General features: G+C 46.4%; 2 protein-coding genes across 2 annotated transcripts in view; both read left to right on the top strand.

The window, feature by feature from the left end:
- The window catches only part of LOC144108329 (uncharacterized), a 16,453-nt gene extending 1,062 nt beyond the window's left edge, over nucleotides 1-15,391 (top strand). The window contains exon 2 of the mRNA XM_077641589.1: nucleotides 14,625-15,391. Coding sequence (XP_077497715.1) covers nucleotides 14,625-15,391 — 767 coding nt within the window. The remainder of the gene's footprint in view (nucleotides 1-14,624) is intronic.
- A 6,407-nt stretch (nucleotides 15,392-21,798) lies between these two features.
- On the top strand, nucleotides 21,799-23,051 carry LOC144106494 (uncharacterized). The gene has a single exon (XM_077639315.1). It carries the CDS (start codon nucleotides 21,814-21,816, stop codon nucleotides 22,591-22,593), a length of 780 nt encoding a protein of 259 aa, XP_077495441.1. The 5' UTR covers nucleotides 21,799-21,813; the 3' UTR covers nucleotides 22,594-23,051.
- Nucleotides 23,052-24,008: the final 957 nt, after the last annotated feature.

Raw genomic sequence — 24,008 nt, forward strand, 5'->3', positions numbered from 1 at the left:
GTGTGTGTGTGTGTGTGTGTGTGTGTGTGTGTGTGTGTGTGTGTGTGTGTGTGTGTGTGTGTGTGTGTGTGTGTGTGTGTGTGTGTGTGTGTGTGTGTGTGTGTGTGTGTGTGTGTGTGTGTGTGTGTGTGTGTGTGTGTGTGTGTGTGTGTGTGTGTGTGCACGAAAAAATGTTAGCGTGTGTACAAACGCTAGTAGGCTTGTTTAGAGCGCTCGCGTAGTGTTCTGCGGTGGAAAAGGGCGCTAAATTTTAAAGCAGGCAGTGGTTTCACAGCAACATATTAAAGCACTTCCACGTACCTACATGAACGACAGAGGTATGATACTCCCGCCGCGGTGGCTCAGTGGTTATGGCGCTCGGCTGCTGACCCGAGAGACGTGGGTTCGATCCCGGCCAGGGCAGTCGAATTTCGATGGAGGTGAAATTCCAGAGTCCCGTGTACTGTGCAATGTCAGTGCACGTTAAAGAACATCAGGTGGTAAAAATTTCCGGAGCCCTTCACTATGGCGTCCCTCATACGTTGAGTCGCTTTGGGATGTTAAAACCCTATAAACCATAAAAGACGGAGGTATGACTGTCGGGTCACCAGCGTAGCAGATTCCAAGATTTCACCTTTCCTCCTGCAGCACAGCATTCTTGATAAGTCTGCTCACGTCCATATATATCGGTGCACTACAAATTATATCACTATGTAAACTAAGGCACAAGTGCAGCAAACGCAGGACTTCCAACTCCTCGTTTATTCGAACGATGCTATTCGCTGGCACAACCATTGAGTCTACCACCAGTACAGCAGCAGAAGTGGTGGATGCATTAAAGAAAATGCAATGCTTCTGCTTATCTGCTGTTTATAGCTCTCTCCACTGTAATGTTTATTGCACAACCTGGAGCAACTAGAAAAATTCAAGAAGAAATCTAAGGCTCGACGAAATCTCGTCTGGTCGGGTGAATACATTGGCGAAAATAACGAAGCACCGACCAAAAGGTGTTGTCAAGATGGAAGGGTATTCACCCGACCAGACGAGATTTCGTCGAACCTTAGATTTCATCATGCTACGACGGTCGTATGGCCAGAATTTCATCACTCAAGTGCGCCAGTTCGTTTCGCTAACCGTCCGGCTTTCTGCGTTCAAGGCTTATCTAGAATTCAACCTCATATGCAAAGCCAGGAACCTAACCCCGCGGTCCCTCCGCTTGCTACGACCGGTCGATACGCCCTTCGGTCATAGCGTGGTGTCAAGAGCAGAACGACAGTTGCTTCAAGCCAGAATCCTGGAGTGCAAGGACTCAATAAGGCACCTTCAGAACCAAGCCTTTTTTGCCCGTCGCCGCCTTGAACACCAGTGTCCGAACGAGTTCGTCAGCATCCAGTTGCATGCGAACTTCGTAGCTAGTCTACAGTCTGATCAGCGTGATCGCACACACAAAGAGAAGCTAATCAGACTGCTACCTGGCCGTAAAGGGAGAGTCCGGCCAACAGACCTACCCCCACCGTCCACAATCTGTCTTCGTATAGGCCTACTCGAACAGAGCTCGCCGTTCTGGAGCTTGGTTTGAACTTCAATACGAGAGCGGCTCCGGACGCAAGAAAAATCATCTGTGCCGTGGAACAGGCTGTGGGACGTGTGGAAAACAATCGCCGAGAAGAAGCTCGTACCCGTGCGATCAGCATGCTCGCCAAGCTGCCACATCGGCACCCCACCCCACTCCTTGCTCAGGAGCGTGATGCAGTCAGGAGCCTGCGGAGCAATACGGATATCGTAATCCTACCTGCTGACAAGGGCAACGCCACCGTCATCCTAAACCACAGCGACTACATTGAGAAAATGACGAAGCTTCTGGAGGATGACGGCACGTACATGCGACTCAAGCGGGACCCTACACTCAAGGTAGAGCGAGAGTTGCAAAGGCTTTTGACAGACGTCTTCCAGTTTGTTCCACCACAGCACAGGTCGTTATACTTCACGCTCCTCTGCCACAATGGATCTGCCCCTGCTTTATATGGCCTCCCGAAGATCCACAAGCCAGGCGTTCCAATGCGACCAATAGTGGATTTTACCCGCTCTCCCTTGTACCGGCTTTCAGGCTACTTGCACAAAGTTTTTTCGCCACTCGTTGGCAAGAGACCGACTTTCGTACGCAACTCCTTTGATTTTACTGAAAAAATACGCGAAATCACGATTGACAGCGGCAAGATAATGGTGTCATTTGACGTCAGATCACTGTTTACCAGCGTCCCCGTGGATCTGGCGGTGGAGGTATGCCGTTCAGCGCTTCGGGACGACGACGGACTGAGTGCTAGGACACCCATCGATCCATCGGACCTGTTGAAGCTTCTGCAGTTTTGCTTGAAGAACACGTACTTCATCTTTCGGGGCACTGTCTACAAGCAGGTTCATGGCACTGCCATGGGAGCATCTATCTCGGTCACAACCGCAAACCTCACAATGGAAGCACCGGAAAGCCGCGCTTTGGCTTCGTTCGAGCCGCGCCCGAAGGTCTTCCTGCGGTACATTGATGACTGCTTTTGCATAATCAAAAAGAATGCCTTGGCTGCTTTCACGAACCATTTGAACAGCATGGAAGATTCCATCCAGTTTACCGTCGAGGAGGAGATTTCTGGCCGTCTTCCTTTTCTGGACGTCATGGTGGAGCGACGTGATGACCGCCTATCATTCAAGGTGTACAGAAAGGACACGCACACAGGCCAATACCTTCACTTTAATTCAGTCCATCCTACGTGCCATAAGCGCTCCGTCGTTTCTACCCTCGTCCGTCGTGCGGAAAGAATATGCTCGAAACCCGAAGAGAAAGCCTCTGACATATGCCAAGTGCGACGCGAGCTCAACAATTGTGGCTACCCACAGCACTTCGTGAACGCTGTAATACAGCAGACAACGAGACCAGCTCAGCCCGTTCGCCTACCTTGCCCTGCCCGAGCTGCAATACCCTATGTGCCAGGCGTGAGCGAGTCATTGGCCCGCGTTTTTCGCACCTACGATGTGCATATAGCTCACGTGCCTGCGTGCAAGCTTCGTCACGAGTTGGTGTCCGTAAAGGACAAGCTAAAAAAGGAAAAGTTTCGCGGAGTAATTTATAAAATCCCCTGCGCAGACTGCGATCACTCCTACATAGGTGAAAGCGGAAACTTTGAAAGACGGCTGAATGAGCACAAGAATGATGTCAAGAAAAAGAAGGCTTGTTCCAACGCACTGGCTGAACACGTTGAAAACACGAAGCATGATATCGCTTGGGAAGAAGCGGCAATTATCGGCCGTGAGAAAAACTGGATGTCACGCCAATATCTGGAGTCTGTTTATACAGACAACAGATCAGACGCTCAACCGTAACATCGGCAATCTACCGCCCTCGTACGCTAGATGCTTGCGACGATTAGCACAACGTACTTAAGCTTTGTGTGCGAAATTTTTCCATCAGTGAACAAGACTTCCGTGTGGAAGTCGAAACGTCCTTCCATCTTGACAACACCTTTTGGTCGGCGCTTCGTTATTTTCGCCAATAGAAAAATTCAAAGCGCTAAGGACCGGACAAAGTGAAAGGAGACACACACGCCAGCGCTTTGTCCCATCCTTAGTGTTTTGAATTTTTCTTGTCATGCATCAACTGGCCTGGCTGATTCCCCTCTTGAAGCAACAGTTTACCTCTTCTTTCTGCTTCGGCAACCATGCAGTATTTTCGAGAGTGAGAACTCAAAACATAATGGAGCTACAAGCTTGCTCGTAATGTTCCTCTTGCTAGGAAATAGTTCCCACAACCAGCGAAATGATAATCTTTTCTTTTTGTGAACAGTTCATGAAAACCGTATTGTTCACTAAGAAGTCATCAGTGCTGTCTCTGTGCTCTGAATAAACGAGTATGGCTCCTTTCCACATGTCATGTATATTGCATGTGCAGGTTACTAGTGCAAATACAAAACTGATTTTAAGGCATAAGCCTTGCCTTCACCATTGAGCGAAAACTCGTTTGTGTGTGTGTCTGTTAACATTCAATGGTATCCATAAAATATGGCGTTCTCATGTAACCTGGCAGGTAGGAGTTAGGAAGGTTGCTCGGGAGGGGCAACCCGCATCGCACAAATTCCACAAGTGGCAGCGTCTGCCATCCCAGGGCAGTGGCTCGCGAAGAGCTGCATGGACTGCACAAATTCTGCCCGTGGTAGCACCTGCCATCCCAGGGCACTGGTGCACCACTTAACTGCTGCACCACTGTGCTAGGCATGGTGCATGGTATGTGGACTCCCAGGAAAGTAGTGGGACTCTCAGGAAAGTAGATGTAATTCTGCATATATGGGCATTAACCCATTAGCTATCGCATCATAACCTTATTATAGCGGAGCATGGGCTGTGGTATGGCGGCGACTGCTTTCAAGAGGTTAGTGCGCAGGCCTGAAGGGGTGCAGCAGCATTTTGGTGGTGGCTATGTAGAGGTGTACAATGGCTGGCTGCATGGCATCTAACTACATCACGTTTACAAAGTGAGTGGCCAGGCAAATGCCTTCTCATACATAGTCAGTCTTAAAGGGCCACAGAAAGGGGTGTTTAAGTTTGGCTTTAAAATGCTTGCACTATGTAGAGTACAGGCCGCCGAGCGTCCATGCCGCGTACGAGACCTGAAAAGCCAGCGGAAATTTATGATACCTTGTTAAAAATTCCCGCTTTCGCACCTCGCGGCGACTCGTGGTGCCGGACTTTCGCTCGAAAACTTTGCATACAACGTCATGTCACGCTAGTGACGTCAGCAGCCGGGGGTTATCATTGGTTCACAGTGCCAAATTCTTTCAGATGTCACGCGCTACCGCAGTCATAGCCACTCCACACGCACCGCAGCCGGCGGAGGTAGGGGAGGGGCCGAGCGGGTGAGGCCGGTGGAGGAGCGCTGCCACTTTGGTGTGCGAGAGGAGAGGGAAAGGCACAAAGACGCGGAAGTTCAAATTTTGTCTGCATGTAACTCAGCTTTCACAAAACACATCAAAACAATTCTTGCTGCAGGAGAATTATGAAGAGGCGTCTTTTAACATCCGAGACATATCGCAACTTATTGAGAGCCAGTTTCTGGGTTCCTTCAAGTGTCTGCGGCTTTTTAATGTGGAAGCATTGAAGGTCCCGTCATCCAGATAGTACGGTGCCGGTGTTGTCGGCATTGTGAGCAAAAAATTATGAGTATGACTCTGGCAGGTAGTTCCCAAAGAGCAACCTGGGTCACGTAAGATCTGCCACTAGGAGCACCTGCCATTGCAGGGCAGTGGTGTATTGCTTATCTGCTGCACCACTGCACTAGGAGGGGTATGAGGACTCTCAGGGATCCATGAATGTAAAGTAGTGAATGACCTTTTGTATATATACGAATTAATCCACTATGATATCACATCATGCCCTTAAGCTGGAGTTTTGCATCCAGTTTTTTGCACTAATATGAAATGTCTACAGCCTTTGTGAAACTTCTTTATCGTCTACAGTATCGTAGCCAACACAGCATTTGCTAGCCTGGGGTAGCACACAATTGTGTGGTACCAATAGCCCATAACTTCAACACCTGTATTTGTGAGGCTTGCTTCACTTCCAGTAAGTACTGGTTAGACTGCTCGCAAGAAGAGTCTGCATTGGTCATACAAATCAAAAGAGGTTGGTGGTCATCATATGACTGACTCAGCAAGCACTTCTGGAGTGGTTCTAGTACGGCTACCAACTTCCATAACGTTAAATAGTTTTCTTCATCTCTCATCTGCCCCTCTTCGCCGCGCCGACTTAAAGGAGTATAGACACCTAACTTTTGGGTGCGTGTCTTTTTGTTTGTAATGATGTGTAAGGCATGATTATACATGGATTACCACCTGGTATTCGAGCCGCCGCAGTGGCTGAGTGGTTATGGCGCTCGGCTACTGGCCCGAAAGGTGCGGGTCTGATCCCGGCTGTGGCGGTTGAATTTCAATGGAGGCAAAATTCTAGAGGCCCGTGTACTGTGCGATATGAGTGCATGTTAAAGAACCTCAGGGGGTCGAAATTTCCGGATCCCTTCACTACGGCATCCCTCATAGCCCGAGTCGCTTTGGGACGTTAAATCCGAATAAACCAAACCACCTGGTATTCTTCTACGACCACTAAATAATTTATAATTGCATTTCTTTCTCGTGCTGTTTCGGTTTCGGTTTCAACAGCCGAATGTGGACTGTGACGTCAATGTGTGCTTACAGGTCACGTGAGGCATGAAAAAACTGCAATATAATTGCTACTTCCACATTCGTTGTCATTCCGGCTCTTGAGGAAGGCTGGCTTCAGCGCTGCAGTAAATTATAACAATGAAGCAGCGGTTATATAGACGTTTTTCCGTGCCTTGCGTGACACAAAAGTACTCTGATGTCACAGCAATCGTTTGGCTGTTGAAACCGAAACAGCATGAGAGAAAAGATTCAATTATAAATTATTTAGCTTTCTGTCGTAGGCGAATATCACATGGTGATTCATACGTAGTCGTTTTCCGCATCATTGTGAAGAAGACATGCCACCAAAATTAGGTATCAATACTCCTTTAAGGACACTGTGGTTCAGAAAGCAGGGGAAAATCACGATTCACCCGATCTTTCAGGAACGTGTTTGATGTGTAAAAATTTTAATAGGGTAAAGCCAGGTTTTACCTGAAAACGAAAAACCCTATGTATACAAGGTGGCTAGTTTTTCTAGCATCATCTCTCCTCAGTTTTTCCCAACAGATATGCTGTTACCTATCCTCATCAGCTGCTTTCCCCCTTTGGCATTACTCCTAAGGCTTTCTTCACTTCCTCTTTCGTTACTGGCGGTATGTCACAGCGCTATGCACTACTGCCTCTCATTAACGTCCTGATTGCATCAGGTACTGTATAGGTTTGTGTACAGCTCTTCGCCTACTTTGCAAATGACATTTCCCTCTTTGTCTCTTAGCGAACACATCTGATTTTTGTCTATGCCTAGTTTCCTCCATCGGTTCTAAGCTACCTCCATTCTTTAGAGCGCGCTTGATTTTCTCCATATTGTAACATACTTGTTGACGAAAGGTGCTTTAAAGTTGCACTAAAGAGGAATCTGAACTCATCTTTTTACTGCGGGAACTCTATATACATGTTCCGGGCATTCTTAGAAACTTTGAATTATTGTCTTGTGTGGCCGATTGCCCTAATTAAATCGGATTAAATGTCCCGACTCCCGCCTTTTTTTTTAACTCAACGCGGTAGGTAGGCGGAGTCAACCAATGCGTGGAGTGCCTTTCAGCCAGTCCACTGGCGGCTTCACTTTCGCTTTTATTTTGTTTTTTAGGTTTCTGTGAATAAACAGTTTGTCACAGACAATATAGCCGCAAATTAGGCCCACACAAATAAAAATACACATGGACTCTGATTTACTTATCACTTCGCCGATGGCAGAGCGGCAAGCCGCCACGGGACTGGCTGACGTGTTGGTTGACTCCTTCTACCTACCGTGTTGAGTTAAAAAAAAAAGGGGCGGGAGCCGGGATGTTTCATCCGATTTAATTAGGACAATCGGCTGTACATGACAATGATTCGAAGTTTCTTAGAATGCCCTGAATGTGTAGAAAGAGTTCCCGTGGTAAAAAAACGAGTTCAGGTTTCTCTTTAGTGCACCTTTAATACCTGGTGCTGGGCAAGACGGTACAGCATTGGTGGCCAATGCATGACAGTGTGAGCGCATTGTCTTCCACGTTAGCCACATGTGCCTGGCAGTACTATAGTCGGATACAACTGAAGTCTGGAGCGAAGCTCCGCCCACATTCAGGACCTCCGCACAGAATTCTTCCACAGCAAAAAGTAATCTGTTGCTAAAACTTTTCTTGTTACCTAACGAAAAGGTCACTTACAAGGGAAATATAAGCTCTAGAATTTTGATACCTGGCTTGTTTGCTGTACTGAAACGGAAAAAAAGTTGATTTAGTGTACTATTGTGATCGGCTTGCAGAGTAGTACAGGACGCTGCGGATCGTGGCCCACTGATAGCAACTGCTCATTTTTCTTTAGGTTGTATCTGACTATAGGTGCATTATTCCCCCTTCCAAAAAAAGAAGCATTGTCGTGATGCCGACAGCATCGCGGTTGACGTAAGGTTAAAGCCGAAAATATACAAGGGGGGGGGGAGTGAAAGCAGGTTACAACTTCAATACATTTGCCGTTACCGTGTATAGACTGGCCTAAGCCGCACAACGTGCACAGTGTCAGAGCTGAGCTGTCGGCGTCGCGGCTGCACAGCACCGTCCGGAAGCACTTCATAGTCGACATCACGAACACACCTTAGCAGTCTGTAAGGGCCAAAATAGCGGCAGAGTAACAGGAGTCCATATCCAGATTTGGTCACCGAATTTGTAGTCAACCTGGCGATGGCGAAGGTTGTAGCGGTGTGCATCTTTGCTGTGCTGTTGCCCGATGTGCACGTGGGTCAGCTGACAGTCTTTTTCAGCATGTTGGGCAAATCTTTGGGCACCTGGGATGAGCTGGTCATCACCTGGGCACTAGGTCATGGCATCAGGCATACTCTGGACTTCACATCCGTACACGAGTTGGAACGATGTGAAGCGCACAATTTCCCTCAGAGAGGTGTCGTAGGCAAAGGTCACATATGGCAGGATCTCATCCCAAGTTTTGTGCTTTGCATCTACATACATTGACAGCATGTCCGCAGTGGTTGTGTTCAATGGATGGTAGGAGCCTAACTGAAAAATGTATTCTATTTGCTGCGCCGTGAACATCGATCATCTGTCAGTAATCGCGCACGAAAAGGTGCCATGCCGCAAGACAATGTTGTGCATGAAAAACTCTGTGACATCAGAAGCTCTACTATGAGGGATTGCCCTGGTTTTAGCGCAGCTATAACTATAATCCACTTGTTTCCGGCCAGCGACAAAGGAAAAGGGCCAAGAAGGTCCATTCCTGTTTGGTCGAACCGAGCGCAAGGGGCTGTAATGGGCTTAAGTGGTGGCGTTTTCCGGCACTGGCATTCTCAGCAGCTTTTAGTGTAGCGCTTGGCAGCGCCAGTGAGTCCAGGGCAGTAGCACATGATCCGAACTCTGGCAAGTGTTTGTGAGAAATCCAAATGGCCAAATGTGGGCTCATTGTGGCAAGCAAAAAGTATGTCAGCACGGATATCAGCTGGAATTACAGGAAGGTAAGCTCTGCTGTGACCTCTCGAGTTGTTGTGCAAGAGGCCATGCTGCAAACAGAAGGAGCTGAGACATCGGGAGAAGTGTCAAGGTAGAATCGCATCATTACCTTCATGATAGTCAACGAGAAGGCCAGTGTCTGCAGTGATGATGCGGTGCTGTGTGATGGGCGTTTGGTGAACCTGTGAGGAAGAACCGAAGCACGGCTTGAATTCCAGCAGCAGTTGCTCCAAGGCCAGCCGTTGCTCCCCGGACAGGTGGCAGTTGATGTCGAAATTTTCAGGCTAAGGTTCGTCACTGCCTACTGCAGCGGATGTAAAGCAGAAGCGATGCCAGTTCCTGGAAAAACGTGCCGGTGCTCATTATGAAGAGCGAAAAGGATCGCAGACTGGCCACCATGAAGTGTCAGTAGGCTGTGAGCAGCGCAGATGCCCTCAGTCAGCAGGAATGAATGGTTAGCCTCTTTTACGGCTCAGCATCATGCAAGTCGTCGTAGGTGACCTCAACTAAAACACTGCTTCATGGTGGCAACGTGACGATGTTTTCAGAGATGCGAAGCATAGCACTACAGCAGCAAGAGCTGGCCAGTTGGGCGGCCTTGCCGATCGAAAAGATAATTCGATGGCGCAGGTAGATGATTGCACCACACTCCTGCACAAAGTCAATGCCGAGAATGAGATCCTGGGAGCAATCACACAGTACGACTCAACTGACAATGTAGATCCATCAATTTGAACCCGAGCTGTGCAAATACCCTTTGGGGTAACGAGATGATCACTGGCAGTACGAAGATGCACCGCTAAAACAGGATAAGCACTTTTTTCAGAGTTGTTGCCTATTTACTACACAGAATCGAATAGTTGGCCCCGGTGTCCACTAATGCACCGACGCTGTCACCATCAAGAATAATAGGTATGTCTAAAGGAACGTGATTGTCTGGCTTGGACGAGGGTGCCATCACTTCGCAGTTGGAGCGTAGCAGCGGCGACAGTAGGTCTCAGCATTCCCGGAGAAGGCTGGGCGAGGCCTGTGTTGTTCCTGGGGAGCTGTGCGGGGTCGGGGAAGATGAGCGTGACTAACACGGTGCACGGGATAGAGGTATGCTACAATAAAGTATGATGTGATCGGCCAATTGCTGTTCCGCAAGAAAGTCATCAATGGCAGGGGATCGGTTTCCAAACCAGGGTCTCCGAGAATTGGCGTGAAAACCCTACATGCTGAGGCATCGATAAGAGCAATAGCAGTACAGGTGGCCTGGTTCTCCATATTGAAAGCAGTGTCCGGTTGTCTGGTGTGCGCCAGATGTTGGCCTTCCACAGGGGCATTCTACGATCATCAAAATACCTTATTGGTTGCACTGAAGGCAGCATTAGGATGCGTTGTATGAATTGGTGGTGGTGAAGTGTGAACCGAATGCCGCACAGCCTCAGCATAGATGGTGGGACGGTGGTAGTCTCCCGGTGGAGGTGACATTTCCACAACAGAGCCCAGGACACATGTTACACCTTCTCGCAAACAAGAGCGGAGACCGAACCCAGCGCAAGCTGCAAAGGGCCGCTAAACTTGTGAAGCTCTTTGTGCACGATGGTGCAAATCAGATCGCGCAAATTGTTACGGCAGCTCCTGGTGGTGGAAAACGATCCGGTTACTGCAGCAGCATGCACAGGCCACTTTTATGTCGCAGGACAAATGAAAAGAACCCCAGGTGGCCAAATATAACTATGTTCTGTGCATGGCAGACCTTACCACCTCACGGCATTGGTGCATTCACTGCTCGAGCATTGTTTAGTAAAGGCTCTTTGGCCCATCTAACCTAATTAGTCACGTTTAATGGAGATTTTTCTTCTGTCATCTGCCTTTTGCTCGGGCAAAATAGAGACTCACTGATTGATTGAATCTAGCAATGTGTGCATTACAGCAAAAAAATCTTTAGCAGTGTAGTTAATCGTGCTCTTAGTAGCCATATGGGGATAAAGAAAAAGTTTCAATGAATACATTTCGATCGAGAGCACCGAAAAACAATAACTCTTCTTGCTGTTGTTCTGCCCATTTATGCAGTCCCAGCAAGTAGAACACAAAGTAATGCAAAATGACAAGGTAGCGACAGATGTCCGTGCTGCACACACATGTACATGCTGCAGCACCGAGTGACCATAGCATACGGCCACTGCGGCTTGGCATGCCTGCTTCTTGTGGCACAGTTATTCCGCGATGAAATACATGAGTGGCAAACAAGATCTGCTTTTGGGCAAAGTGTCTAGATTTAAATTGTTCTTGCACCATGATCTCCAGGAAGGATGTGAATTCTTAACGTTATTGCAGTAAAAGGTTCATTCGAACTCGAAGGGGACCGGAAAATTGTTCAAATTATCGAATAGGCGCTAGAATGAGCAAGTATAGCACCCCGTCGCACGGCCAGAACCAGAAACGGTCACATCTAGATTCGTTATCACGAGCTAGGCCCTACTACACGTTTGTGGCGGGCATAATCTAAGAATTAAATTCATCCGGTCCCAGTGGCAAATGAAATAAATTGATCGGCCAGTAATACGCCGGAAACAAGTACTGGAATGCATTCGCTTGAGTAGCTAGCTTTAGTGCTGGAATAAAGGACGCTATTTATTCTCCAAAACATGTTTATTTATTGGGAAGGGTTGTCAAAATTAAAAGTAATTGGAGAAGTGCATTTGCTTGCGTTTCTTCTGCCGAGACTCTGTCAGCATCATGTGCAGCTTGCCCAAACCTCCTGCTCAAAGTCTGACTGACAGAGAAGTGGCGTGCTGCAACATTGAGCGCTTCTGTTACTTCATGTGCACTTGGCGGCGTCGGACTCATCACTGTCTGCTGTTCTCACAGTACGTGAGCCCTGCGACATCTACCAGGAGCATGCAGCCTCAATTATATCGGCATCACTCGAGAGCTCCAACGTCTCCATGCTGCTGTCCGCCTAGCTCGCGCTAACAGCACCAAAAAAGGCCATCATCATCCAAACTACCTTACTGCGTTGTTTACACCACATGATCGCGACCTAGCAACCGTGGCACAATGGAAGCCTGGAGCGGCTCACACCGAAGCATCAGTGGCACGCGAGCGAGTGCTCTGGCAGCGAAACATGGGCTCCGTGGTCCTCGTGCACTTGGCTTTTTTTTCTTTTCCATTGTTTTACATCTCTGGTAAATTTGTAGCCTGTTTTACTAGCTATGGGTTAACTTTTATCCATGCGAAGCGGTATCAGCCAGTGGCTCCAGTTCGAATTAACCGTAGCGGATGCATATTTGTTCAAATTATCAGTTTTCCCCCATTGAAATACACTGGCCTGTGCCTGGACCCGGGCGTCAGTTCGAATTAACGAGCTTTTACTGTAAGAAATTTCAAACAAGTTTAACAAAATGTAAACTACACATTCCACAAGAATGCTCACTGCATCACAGGTTATCAATGTGCTAACAAAATTTCAGATGAAGGCGATTAAATTGGTCCAATTTTTCCTAGCAATGGGAATGATTTTGCCCCATATTCTTAAGAGACATACTTTTTTCACACAACAGTGTTAAAGCTCTCGTAGAGTGGCGTAAAATGAAAATTCCTCTGGCAGGTGGTAGTTGGCAAATGACATGGCCTGGCACTGATTGGTCCACAGGTTGTATGACAAGAGGCCACATGACAGCTAGGTTAACAGCTCTTTACAGTTAAACAGGTGAGATTGGTATCAAACCCTTGGATCCAGAGTCAAACATGCTACCTTTAGGCCATGTAGGCATGTTGGTATGCCCTGGTGAAAATGGTTTTTTATATCTGTTCGAGTGGTTTTGCATATAATGTGGTTACGTGTGTATGCTTAGGGTATGCGTGCGATAATAGTCACAAATTAAGGGATTAGTGATTAAATTAGTAGCAAAGTGCATGTATGCAAACAGCGATTGGCAAGGAGAGCTGCAGACAGCAGCCATTAATGCTCGTACCCTTAAAAGGGCACTGAAAGGGGTAAAAACACAGCTGATGATAATGATATATATTGAATCGCGTATCATCCTTCTGTGAAAATTTTTGATCTAGGCTGTGTAGCTCTTCAGATATGTGCTATTAAAAACGACCTCTGTGTTTTCCCTCTCAAATTACACACCGAGCCAAGTTAAAAAGTAATTAGATTATAGACCTGTGCTGCACTGCACCCACAAAGCGTCACCAGTAACTCGGGACACTTGCTTACTTTTTTTCTCTTTGCCGCCTGCTGCCCCACCACGGTTAAAACAACAGAAGGGAGAGTGGGAAGGGTACACGCTGCAATCTCCTGCCAAGCAGGCAAGCACCTCGCCTTCTCTTCGCTGTGGTGAACTAGTGACTGCGTTCCGTGACTGCCGTCGCGTGCACTAGCAATGTCATGTGCGTGGATTCAGGCGAACAGTGACCATCGTGCTGTGCAAAAGCAGGAATTCTGAATGATGTGTTGTGAAATGTCAGCTCTTTTTAAGGATTTCTGTGCGCCATGCATACACAGTGGTATTTCCTCTACATAATTGCACGCATTTCATAGCCACCTTGTGAACTGCTTTGAGGGACCCTTTAAAGGCAGAGGTGAAGTGTCTCCCAATTTTTCTTTTAATGGGGCTTAATGTCCCAAGGCACCTCTAGCAAAGAGGGACGACGCAATGAAATGCTCCTGATAACTTCAACCGTCATGATGTCTTGCATTTCACATCTACTAAAATGTGGCCACTATGGCTGGGATCAAGTTAGCCTTGCCCGGGGCAATAGTCTAGTGTGCTAATCACTGAGCCATCACGGCAGGGCTAGACATGCTTTTCAGTCAAACACCATTATTTAAAGATAAGTATTTGCAGCAGTCGACTTGTATATGCAAGTGCGGTAACCACAACCTATAGATTAACGAAGATTTTGCCCGCACGTCTGTGTAACAGGATTTATTTTTCTAGCACTGTTCATTCAGTCGAATAGTACTTGTAGCTGATGCAAGGATTTGTGGTGTACTTAGCAGTTATATGATGGTTGCCTTTAGTATAGCTTGCTGTATGCCTGTGTTTTCAGCTGTTGTAACCTTGGTGCAACTGTTAGTAATGTGCCCTTTGTTTATTTCCAGACTGCTTTTGGTTTCTTATAGCTTGCATCAGGTTGCTAGACTTGTGAAATATATGGCAGCCGTGCCTCACAAAACTATCGAATCGCCTTTTAAGGGCAAGATAGATGAAAGTAGAAAAACATCAGAGCAATTGCAATGTGTCATCCACGAAGTGTGAGCAGGTGTTGGGGCAGATGGGCCTCATGTACTATGAGTGAATGACCCTTGAGTGATCACTTTTGAGAAGCCTCCACCTAGCTCATGTTGCTCTGATGGCTGCCTTACATCTTGAAGAACTTCAGTTAAATGGTTGCAGACAGCAAATCAAGTTTGCTCATTGTTTAATATGCCTCCATTAAATATGTGCATTTGTATTTTTGTTTGTAGATTTTGCAGCATGGAAGGAAATGGAAGAAATGAAGGAGCAAGTGAGATTCGTAGCATCTAGTGGACCTAAGCGTTCATCCTCGGGAGTAACGCAGATGTACCTGTTGTGCTATAGGTCAGGAATGCATGTGAAAACTGGAGCAGGTAAGCGGCAGCCAAAGTCAGTGGGCAGTGTGAAGTGCAACAAGCACTGCTTTGCAACTATGGCTGTCACACAAGAAGGTGAAAATGTAACTGTTGAGTACCAGGCTGAGCATTATGGCCATGAGAAAAGTGTAAAGCATCGGCGCTTGACATCCACTATGAAGAATGCCATAGCAGCACAACTGAGCCTAGGAGTTCCTGTTAAAAGGATTTTGGTGGATTTTGGAGATGAAACGAATGTGCTCCATACTTTGAACAGGCATGATGTGTACAATATAAAGCGCAAGTTTTGTATTGGAAATAGTGAAGATGAAGTCCTTCCCTCAACTTCTCCGGGGAGTAGTTCATTTCCATTGGATGAGCCTCAGGCACTTCCTGTTAGTATTCAGGCCGATTCTCTCCCTGAGCCACAAAGTTCTAACATGGAAGGCGTTCGCACTCTGGCTGCAGCTCTTCTACAAGACCTCCTGAACAAAGAGGACTCGGCTGATACGTCCGTGGTAGAATTATTGGAAAAGAAACTTCTTGAAGCTAGGCAAGTTGCAAAACAATTCCCAGACAAGCAGCCATCACTACTGAAGTCCACTGCTAGTAACAAAAGCCTGGAGAAGCAGCCAGATTAGAAGCAGGAATATTTAAAACGAATGCTTCTCAGTGATGTGGAGGTTCCTGTCATTGATACCGACAGTGACCATGAATTTTAGTGTCATGATAACATTGGTTTAATTATCAGACATGGTGCAGGAAATGTTTCGGCTTACATCGCACCTAGTTTTACTGGGAATTATATCACAGGGGAAAATGTGTGCTGAGGTTTTTTTTTAGATATATTTCATTTCATTTATTGATCCCTTAAAGGCCCGAAGGCATTACATAAGGGGGGGCATATTGGTTTCCAACGGCGATGATGGGAACATGCATAACAATAAAAAGAACAAACATACAAACAAACATAAAAGGGGTTGTAGTCATATCGGGGTTTTCCAGCAAGTGATACATCATTTAACAAAGATATGTCAAGCAATACTCGCTACAAAAGAGCGCAGAAGTGATCAAGATTTATGTGAGGTGAATTTTTATTTTCTCGCGGAATGTTTTGTGATCAGTGCATGCAGCAATGTCGTTAGGCAGTGAATTCCATAGTGCTATTGCGTTGGGGAAAAATGAGTTGTTGTAAGCTGACGTGTGGCCACTGATGCGTGCTATCGGGTTACCGTGACTAAGCCGGGAGGACGTTCGTAGTGGGGCGGTTAATAGAGCGTGCCGTGATCTTGTGTTATGATAAATTGTATGAAGTAAGCATAGGCGGGAAACGACGCGGCGTGATTCCAGTGTTGAGAGACGGAGGGACTGCTTGAGGGCGGTGACACTGGCTTCTCTTGAGTAACATGAAGTGATGAACCGAGCTGCACGATTTTGAATTGATTCCAATTCGATGGTGAGATACGATTGCCATGGGTGCCAGATGGATGATGCATACTCTAATATATGTAGTCAAGTAGTGAGAGTACAAAAGCACTCGGAGCTTAGATCAAAGCAGAAGCCCATGTTATGCGAGTAAAATTGTGCATCCTAGTTTTTATCTATTGTCGGCTGAATCTGGCAGTAAATGAAATTCTTTCTCCTATGTTGCTATGATGACATTTAATAGTAATTTTTATTTAAAGTTGTAAATAATTCTCTTGCTGCAGTCAACTTAGTATATGAAAGCGCGATATCAATGGTCCTTGCAGTGGTGTACAGTTAAATTTGTACAGTGCTACCATAGCGCAGCAAGGATGATGTGTCTTACTGGGCCACCTTCAGATTTTCTGTGCGGGATGTATTGCTGTTCAGCATAAACTGATGATGCAGTGTGGCTGCAAACTTTAATAGAAATAGTTCATGTTGTCTATTCCACTAATTGTCGCCAGGCTCGCCCATTACTGCAACGTGTAAATATGCATTGTAAATGGACGCTATGCTCTGGTACCAAGTAGAGTGGGTAAGGTGCCACCATTGCTTCTCGTGAGGACAGCCTGGGCAGTTAAAATGTGCAGCATAAACCAATAGTGATAGTGATATCCTTCATGCTGTGTAGTCTTACACTAGTGTGGTAATCAACTGGTCTGCAGCATAAAATAGTGTGTCGTTGCAGATTATGCATAATGGTGGTCTGCTCTGGATGCTGGTAGTGTGTGTGTAGCTAAACTATTCATTCCTAGGTCTGTAGACGAGTGCTGCTTGGAATTGGGCTCAGTGTTAGCTAATGTTGAATTCCAATGGCAGATCCGGATCAAGTTTTTCTGTTCTGTTGGGAGCAATCGTATTCCCATGGCAAAATGGGAGTGCGAGTTGTCTGTTCCAATGGCAGATCGGGATCAGACGTCGATCCCGGATTGCACGGAGCAGCGATATTTGCTCCGCCGAAATCGGCAAATTTGACCGGAACCTCGCACGATGTTTTACTTTCCCGCGTCTGCTTCCGGTCATGACCGGCTGCATCCGTCCTGTCGCATACGCCAACTTCCTGTCGTCGCTACGCGGTGATCCGGGAAACGTACAAGCAGTATTTTTTACTTTTTTTAAATTGAATTCTCCCTAATGTAATTATTTTTCGTTTTGTTCGCGTCCGCACAAGTTAAAACAAAAAATTTCTTAACGGGATGTCAATTCCATCGCGGTCAATTCTTTGTGACCGCTTTTTAGATCAAAATTGTTGACTTCTTTGAACCTCCTGTGCTTCCTGACGTCAGACGACGCGTACTCTCTAAGCCTAGCAGGTCTGTAAATAAGGAAGCAATCTGAAAATTTGGCGCGTTTCATCACTACAATTTTGTGGTGCGGGCATCATCACACAAAGCGAAAGCTTCGTGCGCCTTTTGTTTGCCGTGAACGTGAGAGACAGTGTGGTGGCAAGGACGAATCGCTGGTGAAGCGAGAGGCCATGCTTCGAAGGGCGCCGCCATGTTGCCTGAACTTGGAGCTATTCTTGCGCTGAAGTGCCCCCGCGGGAGCGCATGCATTCCATTGGCAAAATGGGAGGGAGTGATCTACGCCTGAACTACGCGCTCCGTTTGTGATCTGGCGGAGCGCTCTCGATCTGCCATTGGAATTCAACATAAGAGTGTGCTCTGGTACGGTGGTAGCATAGATGGTGCGTGAGAGGCATTTCCATTACTTCATGTATGGCCTGCGTGGGTAATCAACTGGTCTGCAGCATAAAATAGTGTGTTGTTGCAGATCATGCACACTGGTGGTCTGCTCTGGATGGTGGTAGTGTGTGTGTTGCTAAACTATTCATCTCCAGGTCTATAGACGAGTGCTGCTTGGAATTGGGCTCAGTGTTAGCTAGGAGTGCTCTGGTACGGTGGTAGGTAGCATGGATGGTGCGTAAGAGGCACCTCCATTACTTGTATGGCCTGCGTGGGTAATCAACTGATCTGTAGCATAAAACAGTGGGTTGTTACAGATTATGCATACTAGTGGTCTGCTCTGGACACTGGTAGCGTGTGTTGCTAAACTAGTTGTCTGCAGGTCTATGGACTAGTGTTGCTTGAAATGGGGCTCAGTGTCAAGAAGCAGTGCAGTCTGGTACGGTGGTAGCATGGATGGTGCGTGAGTGAGAGGAACCTCCATTGCTTCTCATATGGCCTGCTTGGGTAATCAAGTGTTCTGTAGCATAAAACAGTGGGTTGTTACAGATTATGCATAGTGGTGGTCTGCCCTGGATGCTGGTAGTGTGTTGCTAAACTAGTTGTCTGCAGGTTTATAAACTAGTGTTGCTTGGAATGGGGCTCAGTGTCAAGTAGCGGTGCAGTCTGGTACGGTGGTAGCATGGATGGTGTGTGAGTGAGAGACACCTCTGCCATTATAGTGTTTGTGTTCAGTAAGGCCTCTAAAATACTTGTGTGCTATACTGGTGTGCTTTTGATTTCAGCAGGCACTGCAAGTGCTGCAGCATACTGCTGCATCTGGCACAGTTTCAGCTGGCAGCAGCATTGTGCTGCATCTGGCTGTGTCAGACCCCCATTTTTCTCTCGGCAGAACCTGGCTGCTAGAGAGCGCGTCTCCCAGGTGGCGGATAGGGAGGCTTCTACCAAACAAGGCAACTTCAAAGTCAGTGCATCAATGATTACACAAACAAGAAATGTTTTTTACGCTTTAAGAGCTTAAAAGCGGTTGAAGTACAAAAGGGTTGAAATGCGGGCCGGTTGGTACATCGCAACTTGAAAAAAACCAGTCACAAGGGACAAGAGAAAAAGTGTTCACAACGACTGGTCGTTGTGGCGTGAACACTTCTTTTTGTCTTGTGTGACTGGTTTTTTTCAAGTTTAAGTATGAAGGCAAACTGATTTTGTTAAGCTTTTGTTTGGTAGGAGTGGTGCTTGCACCCGCGGACCAACAGGTGTTTCAGAAATGATAGACCACTTTGTCATCATTACACGTCACAAACATGGCAGCATTTATGCAGCTATGTTTATTTAAACATATGTAGGCATCATTCGCTTTCAACATATTATGTGCCCCAAGTTTTATGATTTAGGTCTCTTCGTCGTGTACTTTTTGGTTTGGACGAGGCTGACCACAACCATGGCCCCCCAAACGGAGTTACCTTCACCCCCCTACAGCAGAAAGAAGTAGTGGCAAAGTGCTGTGTGAAAGTGAGCAAGGTGTCAGGGGTGAGGTGATTGAGGGAAAAGAGTTTACAGGAGTCAACCAACCAAAGTGACCTTCACACAACTTCAGCAGAAAGAAGATGCATTGGCAGAGTGGTGTGTGAAAGTGCATGAGATTTCCGGGGTGAGGTGACTGGGGGAAAAGAGTGTCCATGAGAGTCAACTTTTTTTGGGTGGCAAGATTGACCACAGCCACCAGCCAAAGTTGCCTGCACCCCACTGCAACAGAAAAGCCAAGCAGTGGCAAAGTTATGTGTAAAAGTGTGCCACTGCTAAAGTGCTCCTGGGACAACAAGATGGCGACGAGACCACATCTTCCTTGACAACCCGCTTGCTGTTCCGGAAGGGCACTGCCTTTGAGAACCACTGTTTTGTGTGAATAGACTGTCGCTGCGCCGCGGTCATTGTATGCATGCTTTTCAATTTCTGTTCAGTGTGAACTTTTCGGTTCATTCTAGTTATCTGTCATCCTTAATTGTAATCACTTGTATGGTGTAACCTGCATGTACTTCGGTGGCAGACTGTGAACACATGTATATAGCACTGTGCTAGTAGCTATCACGTGGTTATTTTTTTATTAATGTAGTGTGGTTCTTGATTTGCCTATGTGTTTGTTTTCCTTAAAATGTATTTGTTGTTACGTGAATTCGTGGTGGTGTCCCATTCACAACACATCAAACTTCACCCCCTTTTGCCTCGGTTTGGCAAGGTGCTTCGCATTTATGATGAGCTGTGAGAGCACACATGCATGATATAAACAGCTCAGCATATTCACAAATGCCTTCATTCTGCCTCACACTTGTGAGTGGATGACTTAATGGTGATTGGTTGTGAGCGGGAGCTTTGCTGGGCACTTTTGTGGCAACTGTACGTGTTTAGTTGAAGGGAAGGATGAGTCACTGCCAAGAATACTTGAATTGACAGCAATATAGCATGCTGGAGTCCAGTTTGATTGGTAGAAGCAGAGGATTTGACGAATTTACAACAGTAGGTCTTCCACTTCATTTTACTTGCTTATTTGGCTGCTTGGCACTGTCACCATTGCATGTATTTTGCACTGCCAGTTTTACAAGGATTGCTGCTCCTTTTTGTGTACCTTGCAAGGTTCAAGGCTTATACTGTGCAGTGTCCCTATCTTTTCTAGACCAAAAGGCCCATTGATTCATAATTTGGTTAACAGGCCACTAGTGCAGTCCCAGACAGTAATATTGTGACGCCCATGAAGACGCGATGCCTATTCGATTTGGTCGGCATTGCTAACTACGCAGAAGTTGAGGAGAACGAGATGGATGCGTTTTGTGCTTGGCAAGTGGATCCAGCTGGTTTTGAGTCGCCCATCGTGGTCTGAATAAACACATGGTCGTAGCACTGTATAAGTATGGCGTCTGATCCCCAGGTAGAATGCTTTAATGGGATTTAATCCAGTTGTCTCCTTTACAGGGTGTCTACCGACCGGGAATGCCGGGAATTGTCAGGGATTTTTAAGACGCCGAGAAAAGTCAGGGAATTGTCAGGGATATTACTAAAAAGATTGCAGAGTCAGGGAAAATAACATATGCTGGCGCGCTCGTACCAGTAGCAGCAGTCGCGGTCAGGCGCGGATTTGAGTACAGTGAAGGGCGGCCGCGGCGCATGATACGTACGCCGTGGCCTCCGCGATCCGCCTCGAGCGCTTGCAGGTACCTGTCACTGATACAAGGTGGCGCACGCTACCACTCATAACGCAGAACTAGCTCAGAATCGTACAGCCGTTGTTCATCTATACTTCCAGAGGCGCGTGTATAGCGCAAATAGCACTCCATTCGTTCGTTAGTTTTCGCGTCTCCCCGTGATCGCAACTAGTCACGCGCACCTGTCTCTACCGCGTGCATTTCGGTCTTCAGGTTGAAATTTCCTTTGTGTTGTGCTCCTGAACTGAAGATATTTGTGGAAGTGCTCATGTCACTGTCGAAGAAATGCTCCTTCAACCCTCATTGGACAAACCCGGAAATCTCCGCACATGCAACATGGATTAGACCCGTGCCAAATGACCCAAATAGTGCTCGCTGCACCATGTGCTGCAAGAAGTTCTCCTTGAGCAACATGGGCTAGAGGGCGATTACTGGTCATGTTGAGAGTAAGAAGCATCAAGCTGCTATGAAATCTCTGCAAAGCGTTTCCCAGACCCGAGTCGTCTCATTTTTCGAGACTGCGACAAATGCGGGCTCGCCTTCCACGGTACCAGCGGGCATTTCGTTCGGAGGTTGCAATAGTGGTCGTAGTGCTGCGGCGATGCTTCCAACTACCGCCACAGAAGCACTTAGCCCTTCTCTGATGACGTCAGTGCGTAGCTTTCAATTGAAGAACGAAGTTACAAAGCCGAGATCATGTGGTGCTTGAACACTATAATGACCCATGGATCTTTTCGATCAGCGGCAGCCTCCCTCTTTCCTTTGATGTTCCCCACTTGTGAGATCGCTACCAAAATGCAACTTGGAAAAGACAAAGTGGGATACACCATTTGTCATGGTATTGGACCATACTTTCAAGAGAAGTTGCTGTCAAGCCTGTCTAGCGTTCCTTATCTGGTGATTGCGTTTGATGAGTCGCTCAACAAAGTCACTCAGAAAGAACAGATGGATGTACTGATCAGGTACTGGGACCAAACTGATGCCACTGTGAAAACGCGCTACCTAACTTCGTGTTTCTTGGGGCACACCTGCGCAGAAGATTTGAGTGTTGCTTTTAGGAAAGCCACAGAAGGCATTAAGCAAATGAAGATTTTACAAGTGTCGATGGACGGGCCAAACGTCAACTTAAAGTTTTTGAGGTCCCTCAAGAATGAACTTAGAGAAGCTGACAACAGTCACCAGATCCTGGACATTGGGAGCTGTGGACTCCACATTGTCAATGGCGCATTTAAAACAGGCCACTCTGCGACGCACTGGGATCTGGTAGCATTTCTTCGTGGGAGCTATAATCTCTTCAAGTGTGCGCCAGCACGTCGCGCAGACTACACTCGCTACACGGGCAGTGTTGTGTTCCCGTTGAAGTTCTGCCCAGTAAGGTGGCTCGAGGATAGGAAGGTGATCTCGAGAGCGCTTGACATTATTCCGAACTTACTGAAATATGTGGAATGCTTCATGTGGAAGATTTCATTATCAAAGGATTCGAAGAAAGAAAAATAACATTAGGTGTTTACGTTGACTTTTCAAAGGCTTTCGACAGAATTAATCATCAAACTCTTTTCGCTAAATTAGAGCACTACGGTTTTCGTGGCATTGTCCTTGCTCTCCTATGATCTTATTTAGAAAACAGAAAACAATGCGTTTCTATCGGAGAAGAGCAGTCCACATTACGAAGCATAACATGCGGAGTACCACAGGGCAGTGTCCTCGGACCGGTACTCTTCAATATATACATTAATGATATAACACGGGTATCCCCAGAAGCCTCTTTGGTAATTTATGCAGATGACACGAGCTTTTTCATTCAATGTGACGATACGACGGAACTCGAGAAATTAGGAAATATTACCCTGAATAAATTATCAGAATGGAGCAAAATTAATTCTTTAGCAATAAACAATAAAAAAACAAAGCCTGTCATTTTCTCGCCATCACAAAAATTTGTTGACCGTTATCTTAATCGCTATTTAGGATCTGAGAAGATAGAAATAACAAAAGAAGTGAAAACGCTCGGTGTCACCTTTCACGAGAACTTGATCTGGGATATCCATGTAGACTGTGTGATTAAATGTCTGGCCAGGGCTTACGGGATACTTTGCCGATTTAGACAAGTTCTTCCACTCAAAATAAAGCTGCTACTTTATAATGCTATTTTCATCCTCACCTAAACTATTGTAATCTTGTATGGGGAACTACATCACTAACGAACATCAACAAACTCCTTCTTTTACAAAAAAGAGCTCTCCGTCACATAGCAGATGCTCCATACGACGCTCACACAAGTGACCTGTTCCCCTTACTTGGTGTTGTTCCTGTGACACATATGTACGAGCTGAATGCCCTATTAAAATACAAATATTCCCTGAAATTTAATCGGATGCCTTTTCTACGATTATGCAATTTAACAAAACCACCCGAGGTACCGTACAATATAAGAACAAGAGAAGTATGGTTGGTGCCGTTTTCCCGCACGAATCATGGTCAGAACAGACTACAATACATTATGCCTACTTAACAACTATCATAATTCAAACACGGACATCCACACACTATCGAAACAACACCTTAAGCGTTTGTTCACTTACAATTTAGGAAGGTAACATCAATGTTTTGAAATCTTGTTTTATTATTGCAGCCTTTTGTACACGTATTTTCAATGGTGGCTGCATTACAGCTGTGTGTCGTAAAACTGTGGTCTGCGCTTCTATGCCTGCAAATGTAGCAGGAAATGTTTGTAGTCCTGTATAGCCATATGTCAGTTTCGCCGTTAGATGTTCTTCAGTGTGCAAAATATTGGTGATTAAGTATTAGTATTCGTCTTATTGAATCCATGTCTATCAGTTACATTGAACCGGTATTATTACTTTTTACTAATATGCGGCATTTTGTGTTTGGAATTACTATGTATATTATGT

This window comes from Amblyomma americanum, chromosome 10, assembly GCF_052857255.1.
Source record: "Amblyomma americanum isolate KBUSLIRL-KWMA chromosome 10, ASM5285725v1, whole genome shotgun sequence".
Lineage (NCBI taxonomy): Eukaryota > Metazoa > Arthropoda > Arachnida > Ixodida > Ixodidae > Amblyomma > Amblyomma americanum.